Here is a 13,364-nt window from a genome sequence, read left to right as displayed (position 1 = left end):
AAATAATATAAATACATATTATAATTTTTTTGCTTTTTGAAAAACCTAACAATAAAATGCACAAAAGTAAGCATTGTTAATTAAGTTTTAATTTATTTTGCTTTTAGTTACTAATTACTACTTTCTAATTTTCAATTTTTATTTATCATTTTTATATTCAATATTTTAAAATTTTCAGTGTGATACCAACTAATGTTTTTGGCTCCATTAGAGTTAAGATATAAAAAAGATAAGTCATTTTTCTGTTGTATCAACCATGATAAAGGTAGAAAAATTATTAAATACAAAAAAATAAATTAAGACTAAGTGAAAATTGACAGCACGTATAATGAATTTTTTGTTCACTAATGTCTTATACACTTCATTCTCATTTTTCTTTATTACTAATTAAGAAGCGTTCTCATTCATAAAAAACTACCATCATACACCTAACCCAAACTTTTTTTTTGTCTCACAAACTCCAAAGTACGTTTCTTTTTTGGGTTACTAACATTGTACAAGAGACATAACTGAACAGAAAATAATCAGAAGAAACGGCGGCCATGTGTAAATGGTTAAAATATATACACAGAATCCTGTCGTTCGATTTTCAATTTCAAATCTTTTTTGAGCAAATATGCTCTGCCCAAAACCTGGCCAAATTCTCCACAAAGAAAAAATCAAAAACACAGATTAAAAAAAAAAACGAAACATAATAGAAAAAACAAAAAAAAACAAGAACAAACACGAGCTGAATCGAAAAAACACACATTCTGAGAAGAAAAAAGGGATTATGTACAATAAAGATTAAACCCAAAGGTAAAGTGGTCAAGTCAAACATCCTACAACAATCATGCTCTCTTTCTGGGATCATTGCTTTCTGAATTATATTGGGGTTTTATCAACAAGCTCCCTCCGCAAATACACGGACTTAATCCCCTCATAGTTCACCCAAATTTTGTTAAATAACCTTCCCCAAACTCATTGTTCTAAGTGCAAGAATCCCAGTTTCAGCGGGGAATAAGCTGGTCTGATCCGGTTTGCAGAACACTACTTTGTATTACAATAAACTACCTATCTGGCCTGCAAAATCCATAACTCAATTTGCAGCACACTCGAAGCCAAACGATGCATACCACTTCCACAACATGTTACCTGCAACTTGACCATCCCTGGAATCTTCAGACTTGCATCCCTAGCCAGAAATTGCAAGCCAAACTTTCCAAAAATGCACGGGAGCCAAATGAGTCCACAAAAAATAACCAGAAGAAAACAGCTTCTATACATGAAAATGGGTACACAAAATGTACATGTAATCTGGCCACTCAATTGTCAAGCTCAAAGCCTCCAAAGCAAACAAGCTCAGCTCGACCCACCCTCAGCCAGATTCTCTTCAGTACAATAATGTACTGAAAATAAAAAATGAGAAAAAGGATAAAAGGAGTCCTGAACCACTACACCAACAGCCTGCATAATAATATAACATGAAATTTTCAGCCATTTATTCACAAACAAATTTTGAACTAATGAAACTAGCACTCGGACAGGTTTCGAGAAAGAAATTTGACGGGGCATGGAATTGGCAGTGGGATCATAAAACAAAACTTTTGTGCCAATGAGGTTTTTATTAGAGAGATTTCTAATTCTTGTAATATTATCAGTCTTACAAAATTTAAGATCCTGTTGACCACCATGAGAACATGTTTACTGCTACTCTCCACTTTTTGTCTTTCCCCGAGACAAATGCCACACTCAAAATATTCATATGAAGCATCTAAATGTCCCACAAAGAGGAAATGCTCTGTTTCACATGGCATTTGAAAAATGCATTTAGATGGGAATCATTGTAAAGGAAAAATACAAAATAATTAGAGATATTTTCAATCTTCACTACAACTAACAAGAAAAAAACAATGCCTTATAAAACAGATAAAGTCATGCAAGAGGCAAAATGCAAAAGGAGAAAGAGAGACTCTAAAAGAAAGCTACATTACTAAAACATGATCTACCAATTTCTTCAAATAAAGAAAGCTACCTTTCTCTAGAAAGGTACAAAATTGTTTCACTGCAATTACTTTGTCAAACAAACCTGCCCAGCCTATATTTGTTTCTTTGATGAGCTTGTTTAGAATGGCAACTTAAAAACCAATCAAACAATAGCAAAAAATGATAAAAAACTAACAATGGGTCAAGGCATATGTACCCACCACCATTTCCCAAGATTTCTGACGTTGGCAATGCAGGTAATGACATCTCTGCAAGTTTTGAATGGAATCCATTAGCCCCAGGACATTAAAACAAATTGGAATGACACTTCAAAGCTCAACCTCAATTTCATTGTACTATAACTAAATGCAAGAAATGCTAAAAACTGCCAAAAAATTTACCGGGAGCACAGAAGGACAGAGATGAAATTGATGATGATGATGGCCATGGAGCTGCAACATTGTCATTCAAGTCACATGTAAAGCTCAAGCCAGTAGAGTTGTCAAACACCATATCTGCTGGCAGACTTCGCAACAGACACCCTACTTTTGAATGATAACCATAACGTATCAGTAATTTTCATGAAACAGCAAGAGGGGCTTGGGCAAGATGTACATCAGAAATGTAGAGAAAACCAGGAACTGGATAAAAAAAAAAAAAATGCCTTGAACAAAGTTAAAGAGGCTCAGGCCTCACACCGATTCATTAAATGCACTCAGCCTACACACGAATGCCAAAAAGTATCATAAATAAAATCAGAAAGGATTGATTCACATAATGAGTACTGAAAACAGTAATTTGAAGTTAGTTCACATAAATAAATATGAGGAATTACAAAATTTCCAACCCATCTCGTGCTTTGGACGTCAAAAACCATCCAGATAGAAGTCCATGTAATAAATTTCACGCCAACTAAGTAATGTGTCGAAATTCCACCCCAAAGTTCAAGCACCAAGTGCCAAAATATTTTTAAGATATAAAATAAATACTCACTAAAAATTTAACAGAGGGTCCATTACATTGGGACACAGATGGAGAGAGGAAATGTGAAAAGAAATGGGCTTCTCTTCACTTCTTTTGTTTGGTTCACATAACGTGGAGAGGGGGAAAAAGAAGGGGGGTTTGGAGAAGCCACTTTTTTTCTCCCCCAAATCAGAGAGAAATGGAGAGAGACTATAAAGAGACAAACACCTTTAGATAACTTGAAAAAATAGTCCCATTGACAGTATTCTTATAAACTTCAACTGATTGTTGCTTTCTGTCCACGTGTTTACCTCCACCTTCTCTCTTATTAAACCGAACAACATAAAAAGAAACTAGTTTCTTTTCTCGTCTTTTCTCCTGTAAATTTCTTTTATTTTTCTATACTTCTCACCAAGAAGCATATTGCATGGTCACAATACTAGACAATGAATATCTTTGTCAAATATTAAAAAACAAGAGAAGCTCCAAATTCTTTACCACAGCAAGAGAGAGAGAGAGAGAGAGAGGGAGGGAGATGTTCCAACTTGAAAGAGGATGATGATAAAGAAGAAGAAGGGAACAACAAACCTTCTTGTCCATATGCTGCTGCAGGAAAAAATGCGGATCCACAAGAAAGAAAGAAAGAAAATATCAGATCAGGTGATAAAAAGGAATGATCATGAAATACAAGATTAAAGAATACGAATGCAAAATAGCAAAAAATGTACCTTGGACACTAAAATCTTTCAAGTCAACATCACAAAGATCATACATATTTGTCATGACACCACCTTTCTGTAACATGGAACCCAATTTTGTTGCACAGATTATAGCTTGTTTATTTGTAATTAGATGTTTCTGTATCCCAGCAATGTAAGTATTTAATGAGCTACAGCAGGAAGGATTGGGAGCACCATCATTGCGGCATGCTTCAATTACATCTGTCGGCTGTTTAAAATCCAAAGGGCAAACTGCACATGGATAACATAATTCAATTAGAGTTGACCTAAAAATGGAATTAAAATACAGGTTCAAATGTAATAAGGTAATCTTTTCTGATATTGGATTTGGATTTATGTGGATTTGAGTAGAACTCAATATAATTTTATGCTATGTTTTGTCTGAATCCACACAAATCCAAATTCAAGGCTTGAAATCCATGCTCCAAAATGCAAGATAAGGGCTTCTCTGGAAGCAAATCAAAAGCCACTCTTAATTCAACTCATGCATAAAATTTTACACTGGAATTAAACCAACTAACATGAAGTTAATTGATAAAAGTCTGCTGTTTGTATCCTGGGGAAGCACCAAGTCAAGCTATACATGTACTAGAACAAAAAACCTAAAAATTGTAAGTATATCACCCTAGCTGCTCTTGGGATGAAGATAAGTACAACAAAAATTTTGCACTAGGCCTAGCCAAAAAAACAAAAAAAATAAATTGCAGTATTTTACCACGGCTGGGTTTAGAACTAAACATGACTGACATATTTCTCCAATCTCGTTTCAATTTTCAACAGTAAGAAATTTAACATCATACATTACTAACATACAACCAGTTTATGCATGCTTCTCAATTAAAATTTAGTTCCTCACCAGCTCAGTAAACTAAAGACCTTTTGTATGATCATTATTCTAGGACATGTAAAGAAGCACAACATTCTATGAATGTTTGTGCACCTTCCAATGTCAGGATGTTTGGCTTAAAGTCCACATAATTTTAATTTCAATGACAGATTCTCCACAATTCATTCAAAATTTTGAAACTTATTGTCAATTCCTTATGATTAAATGACATCAGATAACCATAAAAGGTATTCAACAATAATAACGAATACTCAAAAGCAAGCCGCTCTATTTCACAATCCCATATTGGACATGCGCTAAAGAGATCTTGGGCTTATAAGGATGGTCTAAACTCCAGCTTATATAGGGTACCTTTTATAAGACAGAACTATAAAGCTAATTGGCCAGAGTGGACAACAACTAATTGGAGTTGGGCCAAGATCATTATATTTGGTCTTAAAGCCACCCCAGGAGTTGTTTCATGTGGGAGAATCCTATACAGAGGTGTAGGTCCCACATAGGGGCGTAGGCCACTCTAACGAGGGGGTTAGATCAAACAGGAGAGTCTATCATAATCCCACATCTAATGTCTATTGGGAAAATCTTAGGCTTATAAAGATGATTTGAGCTCTAACCATATGAGGCACCTTTTATAGGATAAAACTTTGCGGCCCATTGATCAAAGTGGATAATACCTCACGAGAGTTTGGCCATTACAGATTGCACAATTGTAGACATCTACAAAGCATTTCAAGGTTAGAACATCCTTTGAGCAATCAAAGCACAAGTGAAAATGGAGAGATTGATTAGTTCTAAGGTAAGACTAGCCATTGAGAAATCACTCTTCAATTGACTTCCCAACTCCCTAGTGCATTTGTTACCATTTATTGCCCTTATCTAAGTAAGAAAAAAAATACGCAATAATTTATTCCCATGTAACATAAGAAAACTCGCAAACTGTTTTTTCTCAATAAAGAAATCGAACTTCTTTTAGAAGGCCAAACAACTACCTTTGTTTGGACCCTTAGGCATCTATTATACATTTTATCAGTTTAGTAGAAAATGATTATGCTGTGAATTTTTTTTTTTTTTTCCTTTTGATATGCCTTGAATTTATCCAAAATATCCTAAAAGAAGGCCATTACATTATCTTGGCCCCAATAAACTTACAAATTAATGTGGATAAATTCCAAAATTCCAGCCATCTTGGACAATGTGGCCACTCCAAGACTAAAACAAGTCTCATTGTCTACTAAACAGCTTAAGACTTTTATCATTGCAAAGAACTTTTAAATCACTTCGATCCACATTCCCTTGCATGCCAGTTAGGTGTTCAAAATGATCCTACTGCTTTAGAGGGGGGTGGCTATTCATAAATTCATAATCATAAAATAGTTACTGATTTTAGGGTTGAAGACACAAAGATGCACGAAAAGAGATCTAAAAGAATGAGATTTTTAGCCCCACATTCATGCATAATCTGTCATTCTGCATACAAGAACAATAAAATTTTACATTATGATCTTTTTTTTCTTATAAGGACTAGAAAATTATATTTTTATTAATACAACAGATCAAACTAAGGGCACCAACAACACTTGTAGAAAGATTGTTGATGTTATTATATATAGAACACAAAACTAATTTTTTCTATTTTCTGATTCATTAAATTTGAAACTGAGCCTGCTTTGCCCCACCCAACCCTTTGCCACCTAAACTAAGCCTCAGTATACTTTCAAAACTTTCACATATCAGCAGTATAACGACATGCAGCCGAAAAAGAGGACAGAAAATAAAAGAGGGAGAAGAAAAAAATAAATAAAATACATTCATGAAAGAGCATATCAGACAGTTAAACACGCACCTTTGTTAACTTTGCAGGCAGATAATATACGAAATGCAGTATTGGCAGCATCTAATGATAGTTTCCTCGAAAGCCAGGAAAATACCACGCCTTTACAATCATTAAGAGGATCTATATGATTAGGCTCTCCAATTACATTTGTATTCTCATGATCTGTCGATTGTTTTACTGAGATCTGAAGTGCAGCTTCCATGATTGCAGGCTGGCAAACAGGTCGGCAGCACTCCTTAAGAGGATCAACAGTGCTGCAGGCCTCCAATAATTTACTTGTATTTACTGCTTTCTCAAAGGTGGCAACATCCTTCACAGGACAAACCCCACCAGTAAAATTTGATGATTTTATGGAGCAAATTGTAGATATCGTATTGTTCGCTCGTCTGCTTGTTAATATACTGATGATATCTTGAAAACAATCATTAGCAACTTCACTTTGCAAAACTAATTTATCAGATTTATCCTTGTAGTAGCCCTGGAAGATGTGGACCAAACTACTAAACTGAGGACAACACACTACATTTCCTACAACCGCTGCAAAATTTTCGAAACAATCACATGCTGTTTTGTCCATGATACTTGATAAAGCAGAAAAGTTTACAGGGCACTTTCCAGTCAATACCGGTTCATATGTAGTTGGAAAAGTTGGGTACATTGGCGACACTGGTTCCCCAGGATTTGGTAAATGGGGAATAACAGCAGGTGATATTTCAATAGGTTCAAAAAGTCCACTAGTAGGTGGATTAGCTAGAACAGATGTGGAGGAAACATGGGCAGATTCGAGAGCTGATCCCAGTGCCATTACATTTTGAAAACTAGATAACCAGATGATGAGTAATAAGAGCTGTTGGCACAGAGAACCTGCAACCAGATTTCACCATGGCTTCAGCATGTATTTACATGATCCTTCAATTAAAGAAAAATAATGAAGGACTTGTAAGCAATATGTAATAAAAACAAGACATGCGCATACACATGCCCACAAATAGACCTAAATTAAAATTAAAGTATCACCTCAAGAATTCATTTATAGTAAATAATTCTATGCCAGTTTTTAAAGTAAACAGTGTATTTATTTCTCTAGATACTTTGGGCATACATATCTTTACTGAAGTAGACTCAGAAAAAAAGACCCTTGATTTGTAAACCTGAAGGGCGGCACTGCTCAGCCTTGGTTCAGACTGTGTTTGGACCAACCCAACCTTCTCCAAACAATGCCTCTTCATTCAAGTTTTATGTTGAAAGTTAAAATGTGCATCATCAATCATCTTTTTGTATTTTCCCTTGAACAATATACCCTATACAGTACTCATGCAAGTTGAAGAAAGTAACTAGATAGCTCAACAACCATTCTTGACTTGGCCGCTTTGTTTGGCTCCATCCATGTGGCAAAACATATACACAAGCCTGAACCCTTCCACGTCTCCAACCTTCAAACTAGGCAACTTAACCCTTCCAAACAACCTTCTTTGGTCTCCATCCAAAAAAAGGTAGTTGCATCAAATGAGAATTCTAAAAGACTCATTTTAAGGCAAATATGCATGTACCCAAACACCATCCACCCCACACCAACTAAGCGAAGTAGCCTCTCCTGTTTTTGGTGCATCACCCTAAGTTTTTTGGTGGGGGGGGGGGGGTGAAAACCATTCAGGCCCCACCAGCCAATTGGTTCTTCCATGCATATAACTATACAATAAAAACATTATGAAAATGCCACAATTTGCTTACTATCAAACATTAATAAATAAACTCAAACCAGTTAACAAGTATGCTCTGTAGATCTATTTTCACTTCACTCTAATTCAGACCATAACATTTATCATCACATCTTGCTTAACAAACCTCCTTTACTGTCCTTTCTTTCCCTCAAGCCTTCCTTTTATCTTTCTAGCACATTCAACTCAGATAGCCCATCAAACATGTTGAATGATTTTATCACATTGTTCCCAATGCACCATATAACTCTCATGCATGAAGTTGTTTTATCTTTTGTATTTTATAGTTCGTCACTAATTTTTTTAATTCATCTAAAAACATTTTTATACTACCAGAAATCATTTCTTAGGAAAGTTACTTGATCTGTTTAGAGATTCTCCAAATCATTGTACAACAACAACAAGTCAACTACATGAATCCTTTTCTGCCCATTCACCTGATCAAGAGTGTCTTCCCATATTAGATTATGGGCAATTAACTCCAAATCATGGTAATTCTTAAGAAAATAAATTAGAAATTGCAGGAACTGATTTGATAATTCCTCAAAATTCAAGGTAATAACAGCAATGTGCAAATAAACTAGAAACCGAAACAGGCACATTCACAATTTTATCAGTTTATGTAAATCAATAATGTTAACTTATTTTGTCTGGGTAATCATTAGTGAAGCTAAGGCTACAACTTCTGAATAATATCATTTTCCCTTGTCTCATCGAAGAATGATGTAGCAAAACCCTGAGGAATTCATTATCAGACTTCCAAAGGGACTAGAGAACAGCACTTTTGTAATTATTTTTTTAGCTGTTTACTGGAGGATGTCTTATCCTCCAAAGCTTGTATTCTTGTTTCTTTTCTAATGGATGAGAAACGAAAAACCATAACTTCTAATATTGAATTCCACTAACTTACCCTTGAGAAAGACAGCCTGTAAACAGTCCATAGTTCCACTAACCACCCTTAGACAACATTGAGATCCACCAACAGGATTCGCAGCAGTGGGTGATGTCTCACAAATGGTTCACAACAAAATAGCAATGCCTGCACCATATTCAAGCAAAGGGGCCAAAGTCAAAGGAGAAAATCAGTCATCAAACACACATACACACACAAAAACTCCGAAAACTCTTTTCTGAGCCCAACAATCCTATGCTTGGGCTCCATTTTTATCAAGAATTTTAATTAAAAAAAGGAAAATAAGAAGGATTTTAGCCCTTAAAATAAAATTCTGTAAAGGCTTACACTGCAACACCTTAAAGCTTATGCCTCGCCCTATAAGGGCTAAAATGCCTCACCTTGAATAAAGAAAAATTAAGAAAGTTCCAAATCAAATCTAAAAAATTAAATATAGTTTGTAAACTATTTTTTGGCACTATATTGAATTCATTTAGTAAATCACGCCAAGAGATGGTTATAACATTACAAAATTCAAATTATTTTCAAAATCTAAGATATCAAATCAATTATTTCAGAAAGTTTTTGAGGTTCGAGATTTATAGAGATCAACCCATATTAATATATTCCTTTTATATAAACACGAGATTTAAATTTTCTACTTGAAATCTAACTTGAGAATCAAACAAGCCAAATGCAAAAGCTTCAATGTGAAATGGGTTGCACAAGCTCAGCTGGGCCTTTTAAAACACACATATTAAACACTATAAGAATGAAAAATTGTTCTAACATGATTAATATTTAAGAAAAATTAAATGTTAATGATGTGTAAAACTAAATTTTTGTTTATTAATTTGCTATATATTTTATTTTCTTTCTCGTTTTCCTTGATGACAAAATATGAAAATTAGGATTCTTTCCTATTTTTCTTTTATTCCTCTGATGTTTTCCAAGGTTCAAACGGGACCTTCGGCTACCCACGTTTTTCTTGCTCTCTTACGCACACAATTGACAGAATCTCCAGAAGTTCTTTTTGAGTCCAACAATTAAGCATTTAGGCAATTCCCTTTTTCTTGCTTGGTCATAAGGAAAATGGAGAAGAAAACAATATATAGAGCAAAAAAACAGTCAGAAAACTTTTTTATTTTACAGTCTTTGGTTGTTCTTACCTATGTAAGTACAATTTCACACTTACTAATTTTTTAGACAGAGACCAAATACAGCAGCTAATTGATTTCCCTCTTATTTCTTTCCTTTTCTCTGGCATTTCATTTTCCTGACCATTACTACATTTTCTGTTCATCTGAGAAAAAAAAAAAAAAAAAAGATTTTCCATGGCATTAATTTCTGTACTTAACGACACCCACTGAACAGTACGAACAGATCCAAAGCCAACTCAGTCATTTACTCTAGCCACAGCTACAGCCAAGCTAAGGGAGCAAATTTTACACTAAAAGAGCTCAATCTACCTAAAAGAGACACCAAATACTGAAAAAACCAACAAATCGAAGCACCTAACCTCTTTTCTTCTCGGATCGCATGTAGTGCCCGCAAAAAGCCCGAAATTCCGCGCGCAAATGAAGCAGGAGCTCGCCGAGATGCTCGGAGAGCTCAGACGCCGGGAATATAACCGGTAATAGGCGGAACGCGGCGGCAATCTGGTCGGCAGTTGCTGTGAGCTAGGGCTTTTTGGTAGGAAAGGGGAAAGCAGAAGCAAGTGACGGACATAAAGCCTGGTAAAAAAGGAAAATGAAAAGAACTTTTACGTATATAAGTAGAAACTTTTGCTTTTCCTAACCTCTACTTATGTACTTATCATTCTTACTCTCGAATAAGCACATGTAGATATTGTTGCCAACCTCAATATTTAAATTTTCTATTTTAAAAATCAATTTTTTTACACAAAAACCCCAAATTCTTCTTATTTATTTTACGTTTATTTGAATTATATGAACTAAAATGTATGAGCATAAACTGTTTCAGAAAATTCCAATTCAACATCCTTAATTTTACTAAAAAGACATTCGCTATTTTTTTTTTGAAATTTAAATCGAAATATAACAATAAATTTCACAACTATAAAACAATCTTACATTATATTTGGAAATGTTTTGAACTTCGAGTTGTATTGAAACTTATCTAAATCCACCTAAATCTAAATTTAAGGCCCGAAATTTATGATATAAAACGCCGTCTTTTAATATACAAAGTTCAAAGTAATAAATGTATTTTTAGTTTAATATTAAGGGCCTTTTTCGATCATTTAGGGTATAATTGTCCTATAAGCGGAGTTGTAAGTAGGGGTGTGCAATCGGCCTATTCGGCCAATTAACTGAATTAATCGAAAAAATTTGGTTAACTATATACCATAATCGAACCGACTAAGCTACCTTTTTTACCCAAACCTTACCTGATCGAATTGAATTTTCGATTAATTCAGTTTAATGAATTTAATCAAATCAAATTATAATTAATTATGGGGAAAAATATGATTGTATGCTTTTAATATTTAATTTATATTTAATTATTAATTATATAATACAGCTAAATCGGTTAACCGAAATGTAATTTTTCCATAACCGAACCGAACTGACCGAATTTGGTCGATTATTTTGATTAATTTGGTTTTCACTAAATTATTCACACCCCTAGTGATAAATGTAAATTTATTTTTGTTCCAAAATACTTAAAAGGAACAACTTATTCACATAAAAATTGAAATCTATTGGTTGTAAAATGTCACATTATTATTTGTATCCATTTAAATTTATGAAAGTCACAGTATTGGGGCCCACACTAAATAATATTTGTCAATTCAAGTGTTAATGCGACGCGTGCAATAATTTGTGGACCAAATTTTATGTCTAAGAAATTATTTCTTATGAGCGTTTAAAGTTTTGTTTTATAAATGGATTAAGTTGAATGCATATCAATATTCTATGACAAGGTCATCGGATGGGCAATGCCAAAAAATTATTTTATTCATGTAGATTTTTTTTTTTTGCATTTTTCTCATTTTTAAATAATATTTTCCAATTACCATATAAGACCCGAGGGCAAGTTTGGAAGTTGATAAATAATATATAAAGTATTTTACTTTTTAAGCCATGTTTGAAACTCGAAAACAATAAGACAAAAATAATGCAAAGAAATCCATCTGTTTATGTTTTGTTATAAAAAAGTGAAAAAAAGTTTAAAAAAAAAAATCAATTTGATTTTACACATAATTCATATTTTATTTTTTAATATTTAATCATATTAAAATAATTATTCATTTTTAATAGTATTTGGTATAAAGACAAATATAGAGTTTTTTCCCATTTTATTATTAAAAATGAATAAAATATTAAATAATACTCTGATTGGGAAAAATTTTCCCAAACTGCTTATGTAATCTCGCAGCTTGATGCTGCGAGATTTAAACTAATGGGCCGCTGAAAAATTGACACGTGGCACGGAGTAGAGCTGCGAGATTTAAAGGAAGCAAGGATTGAAGCAAATCTCGCAGCTTGAAGCTGCGAGATTTGCAAGACAAGGGCATAACACTATGTATCGATTTTCTCTGTTTTCTTTATTTCTCTATTTTGAAACTCAACATTTTCTTCAGATCTGTCAAGGTAGATGGCAAAAAATAAATTTACTTCTCTCACACAAAATTCAACTGGGATAACACTTATCCATCCCTCTCTTCTCATCTCCCTTCTTTGCTATGGCTTTCTTTTTCTTTAATTAACTTAAAAAATAAACATGAACCAGTGGTCCTCCTTTGTTTACTGTATATCGTGTCTATTGATCCAGAAAAAAATTGTCCAGTGTCTTCGATTAATGCAATAATTAAACAATGTAATGTAAAATTATTCAATTTGATTTGGGTATGGAGAAATTTGTTTCAAGTTGTTCATTTTTAATTTGTGAATGCAATCCGTGCCACTGTACCTCTTTGAGATGGCTCCATACGGATATGGAGGAGCTCTCAACCATGGCTTCCAATTGTCTATCACTATAGCCATTCTGGTTGTAAACGTGTGGGTAGAGAGGGGGAGCTGGTTGCAATTGATTCTGCTACAATTTATTCATCTATGTCGACGTCCCAAGACTACCACCATCAAGGCATCTTCACTACTTTCTCAAATGGGTTCGACAGATCTGCCATGGCCTCACATCAAGAACAGCAGCAGCGGCGGCAACACCACGTTGCCCAGCAGATCCGGCAGGATAAACAAAGAGTGCAATCAAGGGGGTTCGAACCGCCGCCGCCGCCGCCGCCGCTTATGGCTTTGGAAGAAGAGGGGACTGGGGGGCTTCCCACTGTGTACGAGACCGGCGGAATGCTGTCTGAGATGTTCAATATTCCTCCTGGTGCATCCCCGGTACTGCCACCGGCGGCCAACGACTGGGACGGAAA

At 34.5% G+C, this 13,364-nt stretch overlaps 1 protein-coding gene across 4 annotated transcripts; it reads right to left on the bottom strand.

Moving 5' to 3' along the window:
* Positions 1-753: 753 nt before the first annotated feature.
* LOC131150946 (uncharacterized GPI-anchored protein At1g61900) lies at positions 754-10,745 on the bottom strand. 4 transcript variants are annotated; one of them, XM_058102029.1, is made up of 9 exons: positions 10,479-10,735; positions 8,978-9,106; positions 6,359-7,213; positions 3,657-3,899; positions 3,517-3,534; positions 2,367-2,510; positions 2,187-2,234; positions 1,647-1,780; positions 754-1,446 (listed from the first exon to the last, which is right to left on the bottom strand). In XM_058102029.1, the coding sequence occupies exons 2-9, from the start codon at positions 9,006-9,008 to the stop codon at positions 1,342-1,344; spliced, it is 1,578 nt and encodes a 525-aa protein (XP_057958012.1). In that variant the 5' UTR covers positions 9,009-9,106; positions 10,479-10,735; the 3' UTR covers positions 754-1,341. The 4 variants fall into 4 exon arrangements, with proteins under 4 accessions (XP_057958012.1, XP_057958013.1, XP_057958014.1 ...); XM_058102030.1 differs by having other exon boundaries at positions 2,367-2,507; positions 10,479-10,708; XM_058102031.1 differs by lacking the exon at positions 1,647-1,780 and having other exon boundaries at positions 10,479-10,745.
* Positions 10,746-13,364: the final 2,619 nt, after the last annotated feature.

This window comes from Malania oleifera, chromosome 3 (assembly GCF_029873635.1).
Source record: "Malania oleifera isolate guangnan ecotype guangnan chromosome 3, ASM2987363v1, whole genome shotgun sequence".
Taxonomy (NCBI): domain Eukaryota; kingdom Viridiplantae; phylum Streptophyta; class Magnoliopsida; order Santalales; family Ximeniaceae; genus Malania; species Malania oleifera.
This window is presented reverse-complemented; position numbering and strand designations above follow the sequence as displayed.

Coding starts and splice junctions, on each gene's coding strand:
- LOC131150946 (XM_058102029.1), bottom strand. CDS start 9,008: ATGGACTGTTTACAGGCTGTCTTTCTCAAGG. Junction 1,781..2,186: donor AGAAATCTTGGGAAATGGTG/GTGGGTACATAT, acceptor CATGTGAAACAG/AGCATTTCCTCTTTGTGGGA. Junction 1,447..1,646: donor TCAACAGGATCTTAAATTTT/GTAAGACTGATA, acceptor ATTATTATGCAG/GCTGTTGGTGTAGTGGTTCA.